The following is a 23,737-nucleotide window of genomic DNA, read 5'->3' on the forward strand; positions in this document are numbered from 1 at the left end:
AGGGGAAGTGAATATTGTAGAGTGTTTAATCCTTTATACTTGTGGGGATTATGTTCCATTTGATATCAGATATGCATTAGTCAAATGAGTTTTGACTGCTGCTTCCCCCCATCACTGTCACGCATACGGGTACACGTGTGCTGATGCACACTTGCACTCAACGTTTATATCCATATCTACTGATTAAGACTGGGATTTACAGTATTGATGTTTATGGCTGTGAAAAAAACAAGTGGATGAAAGGGGTGTTTCCTCTTTATTGTTGCCCCCTGCAGAGTTTCATCCACTAAAAACAAACAGATTCCTTTTTGGGAGCAGATTAAGATTCTCTGTGATGCTCTGTACCATAATGATTCAGTATCATGCCAACAGAGCAGATTAGTGCTCATTTGACCTGGATTGAAGGATTTTCTTTTCATATGTCACCGCTGATAAGGGTGATACAGAAGTAGGATGCATCAAGGGCAGCAGCGTCAGGACATTTTGTTATTGTGCTGGAGGAAGGAAACACTGACCATATCAGGCATCACCAGAGTTTCATTTGTACTGCGTGGACCTTTAAAGATGAACTCTGAACAAAGACTTACTTATTATGAATTATGAAATACACTGCAACAAAGAACAGCTTCCCACTTGTCCTAATAGACATCTCCCACAAAGTGATCCCTAAACAGGAGTTAACAATCCCTCAAAAGGGAGGATGAACTCATCATTAGATCTCAATCATTAGTCGTCTTTTGATATAAAACATCACAGATTAATCAGGTTGGGCTTGACTGTAACAGTGAGCGATAAGAGAAAAATTGTCCATCACTGTGTATTGAATTTAATATTACAAGATCGGTCTACGTTGGGATCTGATACACTTTCCTGGAAACTAATTTAGGGACTAAGAAAGCTGTCTCACTGTAAGGAGCATCCATTGTCTGTGTTGGAGCTTTCAATCATATCATATGATCTTCATCAGCAAGCTGAGTTTGTCACAGAGCTGTAGATGTAAATACAGTCCACATTTTTTTCCCCAAGCAATTCAGAAACTATTCAAAGATAAAATAACTACACTGCAGTGTCGTATTTTGGCTAATCCAGCAAATTAAAAACCTCACATATCAAGAGACTTTATCACACTGATGCCATAATTATATAAAAATCCAATATTTCTCTTCTAATGCAAATTGATTTTCAACATCACTCTCAATCGTCTAAAACTCTTAGAGATATGAAAGCAATAGCTGCAGTAGTATAAACAGTATAGCTGATATCATGTAGCACTGCAACTAGCGATTATGTTTTCATTATTCATTAATTGGTTGACTATTTCAATTTACTTACCGATCATTTAATCTATAAAGTGTCAGAAAACAATGAAAAATGCCATCACAGAATCACAGAGGGAGGTGTCTTCAGATGTGATCAAATGATACAAAACCGAGAAAAGCAGTTAACTATCACATTTGAGAAGCTGGAGGCAGTGAATGTTCGATAAATTATTTTAAAGACAACGATTTGTCCCCCAGTGCTATTTAAGCATGCAGTTTCCTAATGACTGGTGGTGATGCTGAAGAAATTCCTGCAGACTGTCAGCAGCTTCTGCTCACTCGCTCAGTGTTGCAATCAAGTATCGGGTACAGTTGTAATTAAATACTGAGCACAAGTGATTGCTGGTTTCGAATTCTGTTGCGGCACCGGTCTTTAACACTATTTGGTCTGAAAAGCCTTTTGAAGTTTTAACAAGTTAGAACAAAAAGCGATTTTTTGAGAGATGGTGGTTTAGTCTAACCAGACTATTGACAAACCAGACTATTGACAAATACCATGCAAAGTAAAATGTAAATGAATGGATTGTTTGCATTTGCAGAGTAAAAACCTCTATGTCTTTGCATGTGACCCCTCTGATGTAGTCAGTCTGAAAATAAACCTCCTGCTGCTGGAGTCTGGCTGATGATCAATGCTCTGTAACTCAGTAAGAAAAAAGAGTGAATGTTTGGAAGCTTTCTCCAGAGCAGATCTTTAGTCAGAGGAACTCTACAGATCCTTTTTTAAGATAAGAGGTTGTAGTTGTTGCTCCTCTGGTCCCATCTGAACGCCACATGACAGCTGTGTGAGGTGACTGCCCCCTCTGCTGGGCTCAGTGGGGATCAGCAGGCTATAAACCTCCCATGTGAGCTTCGCTGCTGCTCGTTCATTCACACTGCAGCATCCATCCCTCCACTTCTGAGTGAATACAGCATGCTTCTACACACTTTTCTTTGCAATAGTTAAACTCTACTTTAGGTCCTTAACACAATGAAATGCTGATTTCTGAAATAGTCCTTCTTAAGTATTTCCGTTTTATGCTAATTTATACTTTTACTCCGCTACATTTCAGAGGGAATTTTTTACTCCACTCTATTATTTTTCATACAAAACAGATGATGAGCTGCTAAAACTTGCAAAAGAATAATTCAGTGAAAAAATATCCGGTTCCTCAAAGATTTATTTTCTTTTGAAAAGTGAAAAAGAAAATCTGCCAGTGCAGAAAATAATAAAGAGAACATTTCAACCCAAATCAGCTTCATTCAAGAAGTTTTTGTTTCACTGCAAGAAAGTTCACGGTTTGAACCCCAATTCGCCCATGTCGCTCTGTGTACAGTTTGCATGTTCTCCCTGTGCTTGCACATGTTTCCTCTGGCTTCCTCCCACAGTTGAAAGACATGCAAGTTAATTTGTGACTCTAAATTGCCCCAAGGTGTGAATGTGTGTGAATATGTCAGGCCTGTGATAGACTGGCGATCTGTCCAGGGTGTACCCCGCCTCTCGTCCGATGTCAGCTGGGATGGGCTCCAACTCTCAAAGGATAAGCGGTATAGATAATGGATGGATGAATGGCTGAAATGTCCTTACTGCACTGCAAAATAAGGTTTTAAGGACTTTGTTATTGATGGATTAAACAGCCCACTACTTTATAAAATCAGCTCCACCTTGACAAACTACAACAAAAATGCTGCTCGTGCATTAACACATCAGTGATAGAAATCCCACTACATACTGTATATAACACTATAAAAAGAGCCCATTAGTACTTTTAACACATTTTTTAAATAATATCTCTGCTTCATTTTTACAACGAGCTGTTAGAACTTTTACTGAAGGTAAAGTAGTTCTTTCACTTTCACTGGAAACTGAAACAGAGGGAAAACAAAAATGTGCTCACATAATGAGTAAAACCCCAAAAGACCGGTGTAAATAGCTCATGAATGGAATTAATCATATAGCCCAACATGAATGCAGTAACATGTACAAATTGTATTAATTCTCTTTCACAGTTCTTGTGGCAGTCAGAGGTCCTATGGGTGAAATTTGGAGAGGAACTTGTGCATGACCGTGTTACCAGCAGCAAAAAGTCGATCCCTCCTCCTCCTCCTCCTCCTCCTGGGAAAAGAACAGTTTGTTATCTTGTACTCGGATGACTTTTGAAGTGAGACCTTTAGCTGGAAATATGACACGAATGAAGTTATGTGTCTGGACCCCACTCACGGTCTCAAGAGTGGCTCTTTGTTTATGCTCCTGTCTTAGGGCCCTGAAGAGACTGAGGCTTAAAAAGAGAGAAGGAGGAGGAAGAGTGAGAGAAAGACTTGGTAAATATTTTCTCAAACGCCTTAATTGAAATTGGATTTTAACTGCTCGCTGGACCGTGGTGGCAAGAATCAGGTACCAGGGAGGTAGCGTTTTTGCATTGCAAATGTAATTTTCTGTTTTTTTTCCCCCATTGCTCAGGAGGCACTCGAAAATAGCTACCAGATATGTTTTTTCATGAGCCATTTTCTTCAGGTTGAGCCTCTCATTATTCCAATACCCATCGCGATTAGCTTTTTGGATTGAACTACAGTGTGGTCCTGTTGTTTACTGAGCTGTGGCGTCAGTCTTTGTGGGGAAATTGTATTCTCTTCATGCCCAGATAGAGCCTGATGGAGGTGAAACTTTGATTGCACATTATATATGGGGAAATAAACAGCTAATTTGCTTTGAGTTTTCATTCATCATGCAACTGAATGGGGTGCTACCTGTTGATTATTCAGTAATTCACAAATTTATTGCCTATTTGGTTTACATTAAGTAGGAGAAACCATGCAGTGATTGATACAGAAAGCAGTGTTTAGACATTTATTTTCAGATTAGCCCTGGAGATACTGAATAGTGAGCAGATAAATGTTATATCCTCATATTAAACATGCTATTATCAGTGGTGGAGGAAGTATTCAGATCCCTTACTACACTGTAAACATACATTACTCAATGCAGAAAAAGTCCCCCTTGAGTCTTACAGTGATATTATGGCTGTGTCAGTAAAAGAATATCAGCAACAATTTAGATAATTGTTTTGAGTCTTTTTTTGTTTGTTTTTTTTTTAGACAAAATGTTAACATTTTCTGATTGTATCTCAAATGTGAACATTTGCTGCTTCTACAAGATGAAACAAACAAGAAGATATTTGTCACTTTTCACAGTCTTCTGAACTTTTGTAGACCAGTTATTAATCAAGAAAATACTCAACAGATGAATTAATAATGGAAGTAGTTGTTAGTCACAGCCCTGGGAATTATGACTCCCTCGTGTCCCGGGTCTCAATGATCCCACACAGTCTGTCTGAGAGCTGAGATCAATACCTGCTCAGAGTAGGTTTTAGCACCTTTAAAAATAGCCCCCTCAAAGCTTTTTGGTCTGGGTGTGTTAAATGAAACGTCCCCAGGCTACAACCATAAGTGGCACTGCAGTTGCAGTTAATGGCCATCATTGTCTGATTTGATGGTCACAAACAAGGTCGTTGCAGCCGCATATGGAGTCATATTCCTCAAGCAAAATGTTTTAACATTGACCGGAAGCTCTAATGTTGAGACTTTATAGCCGTTCTGCTGCCTCTCCACTAGTGTTAATGGTCCCCATTTCCCTTACTCCACTACTGTACTCCTTCCTCAGTATCGAGCTTTTCAACTTCTCTGTCAAACGGCTCAACAGGCCGACCTGTGATCACCCTGATGGATGAGCGAATGAGGACAGGAGTCTCACACTCGAGCTTGTGGAGGTTCAGCGCTCCGCTACGCCCACGCCGAGCCCTCCAGTCGCCTCCAGACTTTGACACATCATTTCCCCTGTGATTTGTGGCCAGATTGAGGTTGAAGGAGACAAGGAAATTTTCTGTCCTTATGAGAACAGATGGATGTTGCAGCTCTGCAGCCTGAGCTGCGGGTTGTTTCTTTTTATTTTTACCCTCCTGAAGAACCGTCTTGCTTTATAAGAGATTGGTTTCATGCTCCATAATGTATTCTTGATGACTAGCTATTACAGCACATTTTCTGAAAATGCCATTTGTTTTTTCGTCAGAATGGCCTAGAACAGACTGACTGTCCCTTCAGGAAATGAAGGAAGAACAGTAGATATATGTTATTTTGTAAAATACTTAAAGTGAGTGACAATAGAGAATTTCTCATTTGTCCTCTTTGTGTCATTTCATACAAGATCAAAGTTGAGACCCCTCTGTTTGTGATCAAAGATGGGTGGTAATGCCATGAAATGATGCATGATGTAACCTACATGCAATTGGTAAAGTGTGATAGGCTTGTCAGGGCAGCAAATGGTCACCGTCTTTTTCATCCACCCCCTCCCCCACCCCTTGCATGTTTGATCTCGTCTCGGAGAAGCGAAGCCTCCAGCTGCTCCTTTGGGACGTTTGATGTTGGAGATCAGAGCTCGTGGTGGTGCAGGCACTTTGGCTGTGGGGGTTTCACCATTACGTCGCGCCACATCCAATCTTCTCACCATCAGATAACTTCAAAGAATCTGTGAAATACCACCTTCCTAAAAATCCAGTTTCCCACCGGTGTTGTCTGTTAGGTTAGCAGCACATTATTGAAGTTTCCTGGAAAAAAAAAACGTCTCTGACTCCATTGAAATCTATCATCACCTCAGGCTCTAAGATGTCGTTGCATACCACAGATTTTTTTCATCTCTGTCTGATTCTTTCTCTCTTGTGTGCATTGATCTCCAGCTCTGCCCTGCCAATAGCCTCTCCTCTGTGAGACCTTTCCTCGTCCTCCATCTCTTATCCATTATTCATCACTCTCAGCTCTTTCTGCCAGGCCATAATACTTCTTACCTCCAGACAATCATTTTGCTGCTTTGCAATGTATTAAACAATGACGCACCAGCTGCTGCTTTATTAATAGAGATGCTGAAACAGAAACTAGATTATTATATTTGTGCACAGTGAACAAGACAAAGAATCCATACTCAGGCAGAGCTACTGCTTTTGTGAGGCTTTGAACAGTGCTTTGAGCTAAATGCTAACATCTGCTCACAGTGATGATGCTAAACATGCTGACAGTTAGGCAGGTATAATGCTGGAGGATCATTAAAGTCACTAGAATTTATCCTAAAATATCTGTAGCAGATTTCATGGCAATCCATCCTTTGGTTGGTAAGATATTTCACTCTGAACCACAAACATCAACCTGCTGGTGGAACCTGATAAAAAGTCACCAGTAGCATGAACCATGAACATATGTGCAAAAATGATTGTCAGTCCATCCAATAATGGTTGAGATATTTCAGTCTGAACAAAAGTGGTGGACTCCCTACAGCCATTGCACTGCCATTAGCATGGCTAAAAATGTGATGGCAACTTTTCAACTGTGTGCCATCTCAACTTTTCTGAAGTATAATAACTTTATGACTGAGTGAAAAGTAGATATTCTATGTGTCAATGAGCAGAGATTAAGTTTTAATCTCTGCAAATTGACCATCTGAGGACAAGGAGGACTTCAGAGAAATCTTTTGATATGTATCAACATCTGAGGTGAAAATGAAGGGAAGAGGTTCCCATGAGTCATCTGTGTTGAATCGAAAAATAATGATTGAATTTAACACTGTCTGCCCTCCATGTTATGAAGCTGCTCTGAGCAACTTCTCACTGTAAGAGTGCTCTTTTCTCACCAGTAAAACATCGAAGTGACCTGAGTAAGGCGCATTCCCATGAATCTTCAATGACCCATAGGAGGCACGCTGTCACAGTTAACATATACACTCAGCCATGGCAATGCATAAGATCACGCAGATATAGATCAGGAGCTTCAGTTAATGTTCACAACGAACATCAAAATGGGGAAAAATATGATCTCAGTGACTGAGACTTTGATTGTGGCATGATTGTTGGTGCCAGATGAGCTGGTTTGAGTGACTCTGAAATTGTTGAACTCTTGGGATTTTCATGCACAACAGTCTCAGGAGTTTTTACTCTGGGTGGTGTGAGAAACAATAAAAAACCATCCAGTGAGTGGCAGTTCTGTGGACGGACACATGTTGTTGATGGGAGAGGTCAGAGGTGAACGGCCAGACTGGTTGGAGCTGACAGAAAGGCTACAGCAACTCAGATAATCACTCTCCGCAGCTGTTGTTAGCAGAAAAGCATCTCAGAATGAACAACATATTGAACCTTGACATAGATACAACAACAGCAGAAGACCACGTCAGGTTCCTCTCCTGTCATCCAAGCACAGAAATCTGAGGCTGCAGTGGACACAGGCTCATCAAGACTGTGCAGGTGAAGGCTGGAAAAACATGGGTAGGGACAGAACCTGGCATCAACAGTATGAATTCATGGACCCAGCCTGCCTTGTGTCAACAGTTCAGGCTGCTGCTGGTGGTGTAATGGTGTGGGGAATGTTTTCTTGCTGCCTATCTGAGCATTGTTTCCGACCATGTGCATTCATTTATGGCCACAATTTACCATCTTCTAATGGTTACTTCCAACATAATAATATACCATTTCACAAAGCAGAAGTAATCTGAGACTGGTTTCATGGACAGCTCTCTGTACTTCAAGAGCCTCCCCAGGCACCAGATCTGAGTCCAACAGAACACCTTTGGCATGTGGGAGAACAGGAGATCGGCAGCATGAATGTGCAGCTGACAAATCTGCTGAAATTATGTGACGCAATCCTGTCCACATGGAGCAGAATTTCAAAGGAATGTGTCCAAGATCTTGTTGAATCCATACCACGAAGAACTGAGACTGTTCTTAGTGCAAAGGAAGGCCATACCCAGTGTTACTATGGTGTTCCTAATAAAGTGCTCGATGAGTGCATTTTTATCTTAAGGATGTTTACATACGATCACAATCTTGACATCGTATCCTAAAAACAAACCAGTCTGCGTTGCAGGATGTCAGTCAAAATGCCCGCTTGTTGCCATGGTGATATTTTTTCCCAAAGTTTGACCACTTCATGTGCGTTTGCTCAAACAAAACTGATCAGTTGTCATGTGCCTGTTTGCTGTATATCAGAACAATAAACAAATAATACAAACAAATAATAGAAATAGCTCAGCTTAACAAACATATCGAATCAAATTACTAATTACCACTGCTGTGCTGCAACATGAATGCAACATGAGCACTGACAAACAATACAGTGAGCGAGAGTGCTGACGAAATCACAGAGAAATATGTTCAGAAAAAGATGTGAAAGACATGATATACTATTCTTTCATTTATGGGTAACGTCTATATTTATATATTTACAGTGTGAATATCCTCTATAATGCAGTAATACTAAACTATACAACTTTCCTTCAACTAAAATACTAGAATTAAAGTTTTGACTTCTTTCAAGTATCAACTTAAAAACATTTGTCATGACACTTGGATGCAGCTGTTGCACCAAATATTTCCTCCTCCCTGCCTCTTCTGCTCAGTCATGTGAAAGTTGAGGATGTTACTTTGCTCTCTGACTTTTCATCTAGGTTTATGCAACTCACATTACTGAAAGCACAGTGTTACACAGTGTGATAATACATTTAGACTGAGTAAAATATGTTTAGAAATGTATCTGATAACCTTTATTATAAGTGTGCAACAAAATATTTCTTTAATCATCCTCCTCTCTCTTGACTGGTTGTTATATTATATATTTGCTGTTCTACACTGTATTTGTTGTTTTTATGCAGCATATACTTATTATGAACCAAATTTTCTGTTTCAGAGTATATTTGCAGCCACACATCATACAGTGTTTGTCAGCTGTAACTACTGGCAGATTTATGATGCAGCTGGAAAGCCTCTACTTTTTTGTTTACTCTTCAGTTCAAACTGTTAAACTACTGACAATAAAGAAATCAAAATGAAGATTTGATTAAACAGTCTGGTTCTGTGCATAACTCAGACTTGTCATAAGTGCACTCTCTCTCCCTCCACAGAGGAAGTCGTTGATTGCCACCAGTCTGATCGTGGCTGTGTCGCTCTTCGTGGTCGTGGTGAACTACTCGGAGAAGCCTTACTTCCTCCTGCAGCCTGTTTTCGGTCAGACGTTCAGCAGCCACTGGATATTCTCCAAGCAGCCATACAAGGCCTTCAAGCCTCACCTGGGCTATGTCAGCATCCCCAAACAGGAGGTGAGGGACGTTAAGTAAATGTACACATATACATGTCAGCAAACACAACGCACAGCTCACATGAGTAGACACACTGTGTTGTCTGATGTTTCCATTTTTGGTCTATTTCTGAAGCTGAAACTGAAAAAATGTCACTTTGTTTTTTGAAAGTTTTGTGTTTTTTGTTGTCTGCATGGTTGGTTGTTAGTATAAGACTAGACTGGAAATGAGCTGCTTTGTAGTCTCATGAGTCTGGGCACTGTCCTGCCATGTTTTGAGCTGATAATGCCAATAAAGTCAGAGAGTAGAGCTGTCACTCACAAGATGACTCAGGGGTTACTCACATTAGACGAGCTGTACCGTGCCTGAGCACAAGTCCGGTTTGACCTGTGTGCTCACTCCGTAGCTAAATGATAATATGATAATAGGTAAATGATGACGAAGAAATGATGAGAAAGGACAAAGTGTTAGAGATCTGGACCGGCTGCAAGAAACTTCTAAGCATTTAAAGTAGATTGTAAATTACAGAGTAAATATTTCATTAGTAATTATTATAGAAGCTTAGTCTAGCTAACATTAACATCCTCTCATGTCCTATACTTTTACTTTCACGTACACAGTGTCTTCAGTGGAAATCATTTTTCCACTGTGCTCTTACGACGAAGGCATTGATGTAACGTTCTACAATTAACCTTTCTACATTTGTCATATTACAATGTGAGTTTTATAACTTACGTCATATACAGGTAACCTTTTCTTTTATGGTGCATTCATATTCTATAACCCTGCATTAACATTAACCTCCCATCACACAGCATTGCCACAATAATGAAGGTATATTTAAATGCACTCTTACAAAAGCACGGCACCTCCTTGATGATTTTTAAAATGTATTATATCAGGTTCTCTGTGATGGATCTGAAAACGCCTGTTTGATGTCTCTTGTGTGCATTATTTCTTTGTAATTTCAAACACCCATGTCCGTCATCCTATTCTTCTGTCTTCAAACAGCTCTGCGCTGTATACTCCCCGCACAGTTTATGGAAATTGAAATATCAAAGCCTTTTAATTCCCACCACATCAAAATGTAAAAACCAAGCTGTGTATTTGTTGTTTGGGGAGGCAGCTGGTGAAAACTGAAATTGTGTTCATATTGCTGGATATTGAACCGTCACGCAGGCAAATCATACATTTCTAGATGTGTGCAGCATTTCCGGCTGATGGGGAATGAGGATTGTGCTTTCAGTTTGTGTAGCGACACATCTAGAGCTGAAGTTGCGATGGATGCGCTGGTCCTTCATGAGAAGTGGATGCCTTATATTCAGCGGGCTGATATTGGCAGATTAATGCGGAGCGTCATTTCCTGCCTCCGGAGAGTTTCATCCAACATAACATGGGCCCAGAGGCAATCACGTCGTACACCAATCTGTACATCTGCGCCTCCCTCTGCTTCCAGACAAGCCTGTTTAAATCACTGCCCTCTCCTCATGGAGTTTTATGCAAATCATAGGAAAAGACTGGCAGTTTCTGCAGAATTAGGCTCTTTTCGGCTCAAATTACCCCACCAGTGAGTTCTCTATAGCAAATCAGAAGGGGCAGCGATCGGCCTGAACTTGAGCACCAAAAGTGTTCTGCACGCTCCTTAAATTTTCTGACAATAGATGGACAGAAACGTGGAGGTCTGGTCAAGGTGATACTCTTGTGCCGGGTGTCGTAAGTGATTACGTTCGGAGTGAAATCCTGCCGTGTGAGCTGTCAGCATCTGTTAAGCACACAGCAACACCTTAAGAAGCAGTAATATTTCTCCCGGTCAGTAAGGCAGTCTTACCAGATCCACGGTGAGGTGTCATTTGAGGTGTTATAAACCTCTCGCGAGCATGTATAATGCATAACCCAGTAGCATGGGAATGGTCTGCCTTATTTTCCTCATTTGATTGAGTCTGTCCCCAGGTGTGATAAATTGTTCCCACTCTGCTTTTCAGGCGAAATAGAAAACATTTGTCTTGTGGCACTTTACATTCGTGCCTCTGGTCAGATGGAGACAGAAACTCAATATTTTCATTTTGACCTGAGAACATACAGGCTCTTTGAAATGTACACAATAACCAACATGGGGGAAAGTGCTTATATTTTTGAATAATTTCAATGAGAAATCTCTTCATTTGTCCGTTATTAGGGTTTTTGTGTGAAGTCCTCCTTAAGTTCTAATTAGCTACAAGCTAGTTTAAACTGATTTTCAAACTCTGGTTGCACCATTAAAAGTAGAGTCAGCTAGTAGAGGCTTTAGTGATGTGTAAATCAGTTGCAAGGAAGCATCTGTGTCTTCTCATCAAGAGCATTAAACTGTGTAAACAGAAAACCACTCTAGCATCATGAGCAGCAACATAACTTCTACAAATAACAGTTTTTAATGGTGGGGCCAAATGGCTTTCTGAACTAACCTGTAAATGAAAGTATGACTTTTTTATTTTTTATTTATGCATGCATAAATAAAGATAAACCCTGTGTGTTTCAGTGTTAGTATTCATGCAGATTAGAGTGCCTGCAAAATATCTAATTAAGCTAATCTTCATATTTTAAATATGTTTTGTCATGTAAGATATGTCCATCATATTTACTAAATATAAATGTGTCCCATTGTGTTCAGATGTGTTAAAATATTATAAATATTATCCAGTTTTTAAGGCTTCAAAACATCTATACAAACACAACAACACTAATCCATTTGATAAGTTCCCTCAAGTGTTGATGGGTTCCCATAGTATCCCATGTCATATTAAGCAAATACAGAGCTGGGGAACATCTTTTTCAGGTTCCTGTTCTGTGTGATATACAGCCAGGGAACATACGGCCCTGGGAGAGCACATATGTCGAACTGCCGCCAGAACATAGAAATGACTCCATTGGTAGGCTAATATTAGCAGTTAGCTACACAACAGTTAATCCCAACAGTTGCTAGTAATACTAGTTAGTTAGTTAGTTAGTTAGTTCACATTTACTGATTAAATGATATTTAATTCTGAGCCTAAACCAACCAACAAACTGACCAGTATTGCCGTCCCTAGCTCATTTAGTTAATATAATTCTTTATTGCATCCATTTGTTTTCTGAAATGACATTTCAGACACAAACTGTGTTTTTCTTGTTTAGTTTAATGCGTGTGCCCCAAGAGAAGCATTTGGAATGAAATAATTTTTTAACCATCCAGACAGCTTCAGCTAATCAATGAATTTTTAAGCAGAAGGACTTCTAAGTCCCAGGGAGGCATCTTGCACTGGGACTTGGCGTGCTAATGTAATAATTATTGCTTATTAATTAATCGTGTTTAGAGCATTCTAATGAACGTCAAGGTTAAGTTCACATCCCCAGTGCTGTAATTTAATGAAGACCGTGTCCCCGGAATTAAGCTTGCTTTTTTTAAATAACCTACTTTATTTTTAACTCACTCATGCATTAAAATCTGAGGCTTTGCTGAGTGATTTTGTACTTATCAGAGAGTGCCAAATTTATTGGGATTATAAAAGTGCTCTCTGTTTGCGATTACAGCATGCCACTGTGAAACAGCGCCGGCGTGAACATGAAACTGAAATGTGAATCACGGCTGAGTGGAGGAGGAGGCCATAACATTTGATTGATTTACAGGATGTAATATTCATGGATTTGTTGAGAACTAGATTCCAATCCTGCAGCATATATTAAATAAAAATGCTCCAGTTGACTGTTTTAGTTACTAGATGAGGTTTTATACACTTCCTTAAAGCATGTAAATGTGATTAGTGTTCATGGGAAGCTAATAATGTTCACTGTCACTTTTATTTTTGTGACTGTAAACTATTTAGATGGTTGTTTTTATCCTTGAATGAACCTTTTTAATGCAGGAAAATACTCACATGCCTTTTTTGGCTAATTCTCTGCTTCATACAGTTTATGTACAACCTCAGTCTGAGCAGTTCTAATGCGGCAGATGTGTGGTAAATGCCTTGCTCAGGGGCACCTCCTCAGCAGTAGGTTTCCAGTCACAAACCCATGTGTGTCACATACAGTTAGCCAGCCAGCGTTCCCCACAGAGCCCCAGCCAATCTGTGTGTGCTGAGAGGCGTGATGGAGTTATGAGATGGGCTGGGGGAGGGGGGCAGGTGATGATTGACGAGCTGCTGATGGCTCAAGGCTGTTGGGATGTGTGTCTCAACCATCCAGTAAATGGAGAACTACCAGGCGAGGTCCAGGGATCATTTCTTGACCCATGATTGAATGCGTACATGGGAGAAAAGGCAACAGCAGGTAGCTCTGTTTGGAGTAATTCACGTATGAATTATATCTTGAAAGGACGAAAATCAACTGTTTTTGCATCGTTTCCTTTCTAAGCAGTTCATCGTCTGTGTCTTCTGTTTGCACAGTGAGTCATATGAGTGCTGATAAGCCAAGTAGCTGTCATAGAATTGACTGGGGTTCTGTTTTCACACCAAAACTGTCTTGTTTGTTGATTAAAACGCCGAACATGTGATGGAGAGTTTCACGTTCTCTGCCTGAACAGACGGCCAGAGAGCAACACAAATGCAAATTGCATTCAAACCAGTTGCATTACAGTTATTCTCCATTAAGCAAATGATCAAACAGGGCTTAGTCATGACACAATGCTTCCTCTTTTCTAACTTTTCCTTGCATTCATTCACTTAAGTAACTTTAATCTCATCAAAACAAACCAAGCATATTAGCTTCAATTAAGTAAATCTCTCATTTCAGATTCAGAGAGGGCTTTCTTCTTCTCTTGGCAAAACGTAGCTGAGAGCTATTATTGAAGATTCATTACAAATCCCCTCGCTCCAGTAAAGAATAATAAGATATACAAAAAATATACAGTAAGATAAATGACGCAACTTCCTTGCTTCTCTGCTCTGCATTATCCCAGTAAGTCCCTCTCGGTATTCTGAGGTCCCACATTCAATTAACTTAATCAATGTTAGCTCTGGGCACAGTGACATTAATCTTAGGAAATAAAAGAAAGTTATATAGGGCTGTAAAACCCTGATTAATATTTTTTTTTATACGTAATTACCAAATGCATTTTATTTTATGTTCTGATCACACAACTTAGCTTGCCAAAGCCTCACTTTAATATTATTAGTGCACACATATAAAGTATATTACAAACTATAACATCATAAGATGAAAATGAAACAACATGAGATGCAGTATATTTTAGAAGATAGCCACACTCAGAGGTTAGCAATCAGTATTAAAAGAAACTTAATTAAATTAAAATTGAATTAAGTTAAATTAAAAGACAAGAGCCAAACATGCTTTAAAACTGTCATCAACAGTAAAGGTCTTTTTAAATAACTGAATAATTCATTTAGTAATATAACATAATAAGACTTTTTTCCCTTTTCCTGAACACAAATCAACAACAAAATTCTGCAGGAGCTGAAAGAGTTGACAATCGATGACAGTGACTCAACGACCTCACCAGTAGCTGAGATTTCTGGGTTTAAATTCTGACTTTGTTGTCTGTTATGCTTTTCAACTGTAATTTCAAGACTCCTTACATTTTCTAGCCTCTCAGTAATAGAGGATGTTGCTACCTCTTTATACAAACACATGTTAAAAAGCCTTGTTCTGAAAACTGTAAAAGACAATGATAAACAACCACAGTATTTTGCACTGTGATGTTTCCTTACTCTTGAATCTCTGCTGCTAATTATCTGTTTTTGTGCCTCTGTTGTGTGAGCTGAACCACAGATCTGCTGTTGTTCCCTTGGTTACAGATAATGAAGGTTAAAAGTTTCTTATTGTCTCTTTTTAACCACAGTAACCTTGAGACTTGGACTCAAGTCATACTAAAGTCATGATGACACTGATTTGAGACTTGACTCAGACTGTTCGGCTTGAAACTTCTTGGACTTTTCTCTGTAAATTTCTAAACTTAAATAAGGATCTTCCCTGGCATCCTGGAGACCTGACTCAGAGTTGTCTCTACTGACTCGACCTTTACAGTCTAGAGTGCTGGAAATAAAGAAAGAAAATGAAAAGACTCCAGCGGGGACAGATAAAGGATTACATTATTCTAACTGACTTGCCTCCTCTCCTCCAGCCCCTGAAGCTGCACTGTGAGCTCTGCAGCATCGTATCCAGCTCCGGCCAGATGTTGGGGCAGGCTGCCGGCCCGCAGATCGATCGTTCCCCCTGCATCTGGCGGATGAACAACGCGCCGACGCGGGGGTTCGAGCATGACGTGGGCCGACGGACCACGCTGAGGGTCGTCTCCCACACCAGCGTCCCCCTGCTACTGCAGAAGCCCCAGTACTTCTTCGGGCAGGGCAACGACACCATCTACGTCGTGTGGGGCCCGCTGCGAAACATGAGGAAGGACGGGAAGGGCATCGTGTACAACATGCTGCGGCAGGCTGCGGAGAACTACCCTCACGCACGCATCTACGTCACCACAGAGGACAGGATGAACTACTGCGACATGGTCTTCAAGAAAGAGACGGGAAAAGACAGGTGAGTCAAGGCTCAGTCTTCTGTGTTTGTTGCTCCTGTTTTTGGCACAGCAGACCTCCAATGTATCACTCTGACAAATTTACCACTCAGAACTTTGACATTCACTGTTCTGTTCGCCGCTATAATATCGACCTTATCGACGCCGATGGTCTGCCCAATGCTCTGTGCTTTCCTTGTCTCACATCCGCCCTTTCATGGGGCGTTATCAAAGTGAGTTACTTAACTTTCCCTCTGAAGAAGCTCTACACGACACTGGAGACGATTTTCTGAAAAGAAGCTTTTATGGGGCCGCCTCAGAAGCATGCGTTTCCTGGGTTATAGACATCAGCCAAATGCTGGTCTGGGGAAAATCCAGTTAATGAGGTAGCATGATTCTGGCAGTCTTTCTAAACACTCTGGTAGCAGCTGGTCTTGCAACTTCTCTGACAGTGTCTTGGCACATTCCAAATTTGCAAAAATTTTGAAATTGTTGAAGCTGCAGATCAGTACAGGATAAGCTGGAGAGTCTGCAGAGGACTGGTTTTGTGAAATTTATCATGATTCTTTGTTGGAGACATTTGGTGCAATATACGGTTTGCTTGCACTTAGTACTTAGACCCACCTGGTTTTTCCTTTTTCTATCAATTCCCTAAAGAGAATCGCAGGTTAATGACTATGAGAACCAGGCTCCAGGCCCACTATTGTTTAGGATGAACCTCATTTCACAGACTAGCCTCTGCTCATTTCTACAGAGCTCCACACTCCTGTCTCTCCCACATGTCATCAAGACCTCTTTTAACTTCTTAAGAGGATTAACATGTTCAGTAATAGGCACAGCATCCATTCCATTTCAGCTCCATTGTCTCGCTCTTATTCAGGATGGCAGGGTTAACACTGAATTTCATGTAGAGTGTCCATGTTCAGCTTCGCTCAGCTTTTTCGAAGGTCCGCGTAGCACAGATAGAGACATGGGATTAGGGAGGGATGGTCGGGGAGAAGAATCTCATTACAGGACATAATGCTCCTGGACGAGATGCAGCGCTTCAATCATTACTGATTGGTAACAGAGACCAAACTCAGGCTGTAACAATGAACCACATCTAATGAATATGTAATGAGTGGTTGTCTATATGTCTCTGCCTTCACAACTGTTTGTCTGAAACTTGGTTGCAGCTTTTAAACAAGCCTGAAGGACAGCAGTATATTTTAATGTAATCAGAGGGAGAGAGGGGAGTAACAGTTGTAATTATGTGGAACTTATACAGTATGGTAACACTCCAGAAATAAACTGCAGCTTTTTATGTCATTCACTTAATCATGCAAAGTAGTTTTTCCTCAAGTCCACAGCAATATAACACTCAGAAAACTAAAAATAACAGTTTGTTTTCTTTGCTAACCCATGCACAATACATTTATTAATGTGTAGAAATTTACAACAGCATAACACTCTTTTAAAACACTCCTACTAGGAACAGCCCATTTGCCTTTACCCTGTCATTTGTGTGTGTGTGTGTGCTCACTGGTTCAATGTCAGTCGCTCGCTGCACGGTGCGGGGGATAATCATCAGCTCGGTGGAGATGGAACTGTGATCGAACACAACTCTAATTATCCAGATTGCTGCAAGATGCAACGCCCAAGCTTCAGCTTGCAGATCAAGCGAAACGCAGCCGCCGGTTGACTGACTCCGCCAGTCGACCGAGTTACGCTCTCTAACTCCAGCCAGTAATTTGAAACCAATTGTAAAGTGGCTTTCAGGACAGACTCAGTTATTCCTGGACATGGGGCTTGGAAATTAAACCTGAAATTAAACTCCGAGGTGAAGGGGTTATGATCATCTAAATGGAGCTACGGTGAAGGCCACCTCAATAATTCAAAAAGGGGTAAAGACCAAGTTAAGACCAGGAGTACAGATGCTGCAGAAGAAACCAAGAAATAGTTATTAGCTGGGTCTCAATTCCAAACTGAATCTGAGCAGGTTTTAAGTGACTAAATCAAGCCTACCCAATTATGTCAGTATGAGTTTTAAATTTGCTAAATCTTTCTCACAGTATAGGCCAGTCGTTTTTGCAGTTAGTTTGCATAAAAGCTGCTAACATGAAATGATGCAACACATGCACAAACTGCATCTCTGGATTATAATTGCCAATCAAACTTCACAAACAGAAAACAATCTGTCATTCCAAACAATTTTTGTTTTTCAAGCTGGTCTCACAATTAAAAATCAAGCATCTCATACAAAACTCTTGTTTTTTCGTGCACTAAATTTTTGTGTATAATTAAAATCAAAAAATTGCTTACATTTGGTTTGGAATTGGGGCACAGTCAGTGACTATTGTCACACAGTGTATCCTCAAAGGAAATGGAAGAGAGCTGCTCACAGCTAGAAGAAAATTGAAGTGGATGGCAGTAATGAAAAATGGCTCCAGTGACACCTCACAAAACACACAAACATGTTTTACTAATCTTCAAGGAAGTTTTCTCTTCGTGAAGGGTTTTTCTTAAGTCACAGTATCATTTATGACCCTTGGGAAAATTTTTGGCTATTTTACCAAAGAACAAAACCAGTAAAATACTTTGCATGTAAACTGGAAAAATGAAGATTTGTATAAAGTCAGATTGAGCACCAATCCTAAATAACATGTAAGAAGTTTCTGTTATGATGTACAGAGACTCTTCTAAACTATTTAACATCCAATTATTGAAAACACAGCAGACTGAGAATCATTTCATGAACAGGATTCTGCCAGGAAATTGTCTTTGTTCGTCGGCTGTGTTTATGTATTTTCAAACAAAGAGACAGGTGCCTCAGCTGTCCGAGGTATAACATCACTGTGATGTCCGGGATTCAGATCCAGCCAGAGAAATTTGTCGTTTGTCATCCTCGTCTCTCTCCCCATCAATCCTGTCATGCTCCTTAGTGAGCTGCCCAGAAGAAGGAGAAAATAATCCAAAAGAAATAAGCAGAAAAAAGTTGAATCAATAACAGAAGCTAAGACAATGAAAGTATGAAAGTATATTCTATCCTGACGGCAGACCTGGATGTGAATGTATTTGATGACCACTTGAAAACATATGGTTCACATAACTGCACAGTGCGGTTGCAGGGGCTGAACCTCTCTGTTATCAGCGCTACCTCCTGAGCTGCAGTCGTTGGCTGTCGGGCTGTATCGGCGTGGCCCTGTTAGCGGCGGTAGATAACAGACCGTACGACGACACAGGACTTAAATCACACTGTCACTTTATAGCACTGCCACCTGGGCCTGCATGACCTGGGTCTTGTCTTCCCAGCCAGCTGCTCCTTCATAATATGTATATGTACTGGAGTTTGTGTTTGTGTGGAGGCGGGTGCTCTCTTTGATAGTGGGCATTTTATTTTATTCATTCCTGCAGTATGTTGTTTTCTAGTCCATACAATCAGGATTCTTTAGTGGTTTTAACCTTTAGAAAGTCCCTGACAGAAAACAAACTGGTATTTTTCCATACAATGTGATTTTTCTTTCCTTTTTTGTTTGTAAAACCCTGAAAAGCTAACAACATTGTAACAAGCTTACCAGTCAGCTTGTTACTGTGAGGAATGAGTTGATGGTTCTAGATGGACACAACATTTTCTGCCAAGGTGAGAATCATTTTGGGTCTTTAACATGAAATATATGTCTATTTGTGCTTTTTTGTAGTTGTAGTTTGTAGTTTTTTAGGAATTTTGCAGTATTTTAATTTGATTGATTGTTCAGTTGAGTTACCGGGCCACTGTCAATCAGATCTGATCAAACCAGTCCCACAGTCTTTTTAAGCCCCAAGTTTGACAGAATTTCACAGCCTTGTAAAGTGCATTTTATATCATCAAAACATATGCAACTTTTTAACGTGTTGTGAAACTGGCACATTTCAGAGTGGGGTCAAACCGAGGCCTGTCATATAACTGTTGCATCCCTTTCATTTGACAGACATTTAGAAGTTAGTTTTGTTGACCAACATGTCAACAAAACTAGAGTCAGTTCCTTCAACTGCTCTTCAAATAATTCAGCATAAAATTAACATAATTAACAAATTAGATACAGTGGGGCTGCTGACTTATCAAGACATAACTCAAAAGTACGACTCGTGGTCAAAAACTCCACAGGTGACCTTTAATTTCAGGACAATACAAGTGCCATTTAGTCATAGCTCATTTCCTTTTTTATACTCCAGTGTAGATTTCAACCAGTCATCCTGCTGCGCATCCAGTGTGAAATTAGAGTGCTTGTTGTGTACATTTTTTTATGGTGTCACATCTGGCTCAGAATGAACTCCTGTCGAGACGTCAGATATAAAAAGATGTGGATGTGACAGCAAAATCTATTAGGTGACATTAATTTCTGACATTGGTTTCTTCTTGTCGTGGTTGTCAGATGTGCAACTCCTGTACAATTAAATAAGGATAAAACAGAGGAACTATGACTAAACGCTAATCTTCTAATTTGAACAATAGTCTGAGGAGATTATCATTCATGCTGGACCAGAACCTGTGGAAATAAACAGGAAGTCAACTCAGAGAATGACACAGACCAAACAAAAACACACAGTAACTATCCTTAAATGGCTCGCTGATGCCTCTGGTTAAGTAACAGTCAGACGCAGGAACCAAAAATGGATATTTCATCTACAATTCATCATTAGGGGTGAGTCAGTCTAATCGCAGATGAACTAAATAGCAGATGCTCCACTCTCTCGGGCCTCAGAATATGTGGTGAATTTTATTTTAATCTGTTTTTATTAGCGAGAATGTCACGGCTGTGTAATCATGCTTGATAATCACCAGCCGTCCACTTCATATGACTGTATGTACCCCTGGCAGTCGGCGCTTACTCATCCTAAAATAGTTTGGGTTTAAAATGAAATGCCATTTAGTTCAGCAGAGTGTCATAATCACAGTCTAAGAGATTCGGTTCAATATTTGTGAATGCAAACAGCTCTTTTACCAAAGTCATGTGTTGTGGATCAGACACATTTTTGTGATGCTGTCAGTTAGAAAACGCCCAAAGCTGCTCCACAGAGAATGGATTAGAAAAGACACAAGAAGAAGAAAGCACCCCATAGGGATTTTCTGTGGATCAGGGAATGTAGACTGGTTTAAAAATCGACAACATCCCCCTGGAATAAAAACTCATATGGATATAAAAACTCAAACAAAAGTGGAATTCAGTCTCCCAGTCTGTGAAAGAGCTCTGAGTTTTACAATTAATGACCCTACAAGTTTGATCTAGTCTCTGGTGTTTGAAGACAGTTTTACACAGTAGAATTCATTTCCACGTCCTTAAAAGATACTGTTCGTGGTGCTGGAGGCTTGGTGGCACTCGCAGGTCGTGAAGTGGCTGCTATCTAGTTCTAGTTGAGGCAAAATGGATTCAAAGAGTGAAGCTCTGATGGCATTGCTTCTCATTCTAGGGTTATAAAAGTTGGATGCTCATGATACAAAGCTCAAGACCTCAAATATCAGCAATGTCAGGATAGTTTTCTAGTCGTCAGCGGCACAAATGCTGAATGTTAGAATGGTCTGAGGTTTTGCTGTTATACAAACTAATGTGGCAATTTTTTGAGAAGTAACCCAGTAATCATGTGTTGTATTGCTGATGAAAGATGCTGAAGGTCACAGAAAAGTGGACTGTGCTCATACAACTGAATGGACAAAGAAGAGAATCTAAAACATCTAATGTTGGCAAGATTCTGTTCCCAGTGTCCTCACTCCTTAATCCTAACCCCTGGCCTCCAACTCTGGCTGCCTGACCTGGGAATACAGGACCTTGGCAATGGACATTACTTAGTATTGTCTTGCAGTAATGTGATTACTTTTCAAAAAATAGATGGAATTCAGTAATTAAATCACAGTTACTAATCCCAGTAATGCTTTACTATGTGGACTTGTTTGGACGGCTTGTTCAATGCCTTTCCACAGCTTGGTCTCTGGACTGATCCTGGATCTGCTAAAGGGGCTAACGCAGAGGGCAGGCAGTTAGTTTCTACCAAAAGAGGAAAAATGTGACTCTGTAGTTAAGTCCAATTAACATCCTGCAAGTGAGTGAGTTGGCTGGCTGTGTTCAGAGTTGGAGGGTGAGTGAACCTCGCAGTTGACTTCAGGACTTTATGGAGCGTTGTGTGCAGCTGCTGAGGCTCAGTCTGCTCCGGGATGGTCAGTTAATCTCTCCAAATTGTTGGACTTCATTTAGACCACCATGCCTGGTTTTCTGCTTCTGCACATTTTGAATTAAAAAGATGCAACATGTGGGAGTGGTTTAAAGGCACCTTTGACAGTATAACATTACGTTATATAATGTTAATATTGTAATTACTGTAGTTCTGGTTCATTGTTGCATTTTAAAAAGCAGCAGAGCTTAACTCTTATTCATGAGGTTTTTTTGGGGTACGGTGTTGAGTGAAATACTTTCTTCTGAGATGTTGGCGTCTGGATCATCGGTTCTGCTCATCTTGCCACTCTCCTCTGTTTTGTATTGACAAAGAGAACAACAATAGCCTCATTCGCTGAGAGCATCACTTTTATACGCTGTCAACTTCTGTCAGGTCATTACAGAGCAATCAGCTGCACTTAATACATAAACCCAATTTCACTTCAGAGAGAGATCTGATTCTCCTCTGTGTTGCATCCTCACTTCGTTGTGCTTTATGTTAAAAAATAAAAAAGTTTCTAGCGCAGCTTTGAAATGTGAGATATTGTAGTCAAAGCAGATGAAAACTGCTGCATGACCCTGAAATATTCCAACTCAAAGTGAAGGAATTTGAGTGAAAGCACCAATCAGTGAACTTTGTTGATGCAATCTGCGTCCCAGTGTGACTGCGAGCAGACACTGGCTTCAGTGTCAAATGACTCCCCACCTGTGCAAAGGCTTGTTTACAGGGTGTGCAGTACGTGACCCATCTGTAATTGCTTTGTGGATTGGATGTCAAGAAAAGAAGAAACTGCGGATAGAGAAGGAACGATGCTGTTGGCTCATGTAGGAGATTGAAACACGGGGTTTGCAGCATCACCACATAACTGTGATTTCATGCTCATCACAACGAGAGAAAAGAGAGCAGGAGGATTCTTTGTGTCTCTCTCCACATGGAGCCATGCATCTCACTGTATACAGCCTTAAAAATCAGCACTGAGCGCGTTGCTCTCCAATCCAAACCAAGAGTTTGTCACCAAGCGAGCGTGTAATGACATTACATGTCTGCGTTGAAAGCTTGTAATTGCTGTGAAATTATCTTATTAAATGAAGCCACTGGAAGCCCCTGAAACACAAATAACCCGGCGTTCCGGGTGGCTGTTCATCAGGTCAAAACCGGTCAATTCGGAAGAACAAGAAAGTCATCGCATTGTCTGCTCCTGACGTAAGAGGGGATCAGTGACTTGTCATTTTCTGTGTCCTCCTGACCCTCGTCTGAAAGAGAAATGAGGCGTTTGTCGGAGGGCAAGACGCAAATTGACAGCTGAAGGCGAAGAGCAGGGTTCCTTAAAAGACCATTTGCATTTATATCCTAATGATGTAATGGTTCTCAGAGGATGTTAACAAAACTATTAGCGGGAGAGGGACATGGGGATGGTCACTGGATTTCCATTTGGGATGTCAGAAAGACTGAAGTCCCTTTATCCTCCATCTGTGCTCGAGGAGGGTTTATTCACTCACTCTGTATAGTCTGTATGTAGATTTAAAAACAAAGAAATTCATGACTCAGGCGTTCTAAAAACTGCAGTGAAAGTCAATTGTCTTTGGTCCACGTTTGCCCTTTTTTGACCTTATTCTTTATCTTATTTGCACTTTTGACAATAGCATTAACACTCTATTGCCAAAAGTATGTGGACTCCTGAACGTTGCACCT

General features: G+C 40.4%; 1 protein-coding gene across 3 annotated transcripts in view; it reads left to right on the top strand.

Annotated features, from left to right (window-relative positions):
* st6galnac3 (ST6 (alpha-N-acetyl-neuraminyl-2,3-beta-galactosyl-1,3)-N-acetylgalactosaminide alpha-2,6-sialyltransferase 3) overlaps window positions 1-23,737 on the top strand; it is a 79,018-nt gene that overhangs the window by 24,517 nt on the left and 30,764 nt on the right. For all 3 annotated transcript variants that reach the window (XM_051069871.1, XM_051069872.1, XM_051069870.1), the window contains 2 exons: window positions 9,229-9,423; window positions 15,494-15,903. In XM_051069871.1, the coding sequence (XP_050925828.1) occupies window positions 15,545-15,903 (359 nt within the window). In that variant the 5' untranslated portion in view covers window positions 9,229-9,423; window positions 15,494-15,544. The remainder of the gene's footprint in view (window positions 1-9,228; window positions 9,424-15,493; window positions 15,904-23,737) is intronic.

This window comes from Lates calcarifer, linkage group LG4, assembly GCF_001640805.2.
Source record: "Lates calcarifer isolate ASB-BC8 linkage group LG4, TLL_Latcal_v3, whole genome shotgun sequence".
NCBI classification, from domain to species: Eukaryota; Metazoa; Chordata; class Actinopteri; family Centropomidae; genus Lates; species Lates calcarifer.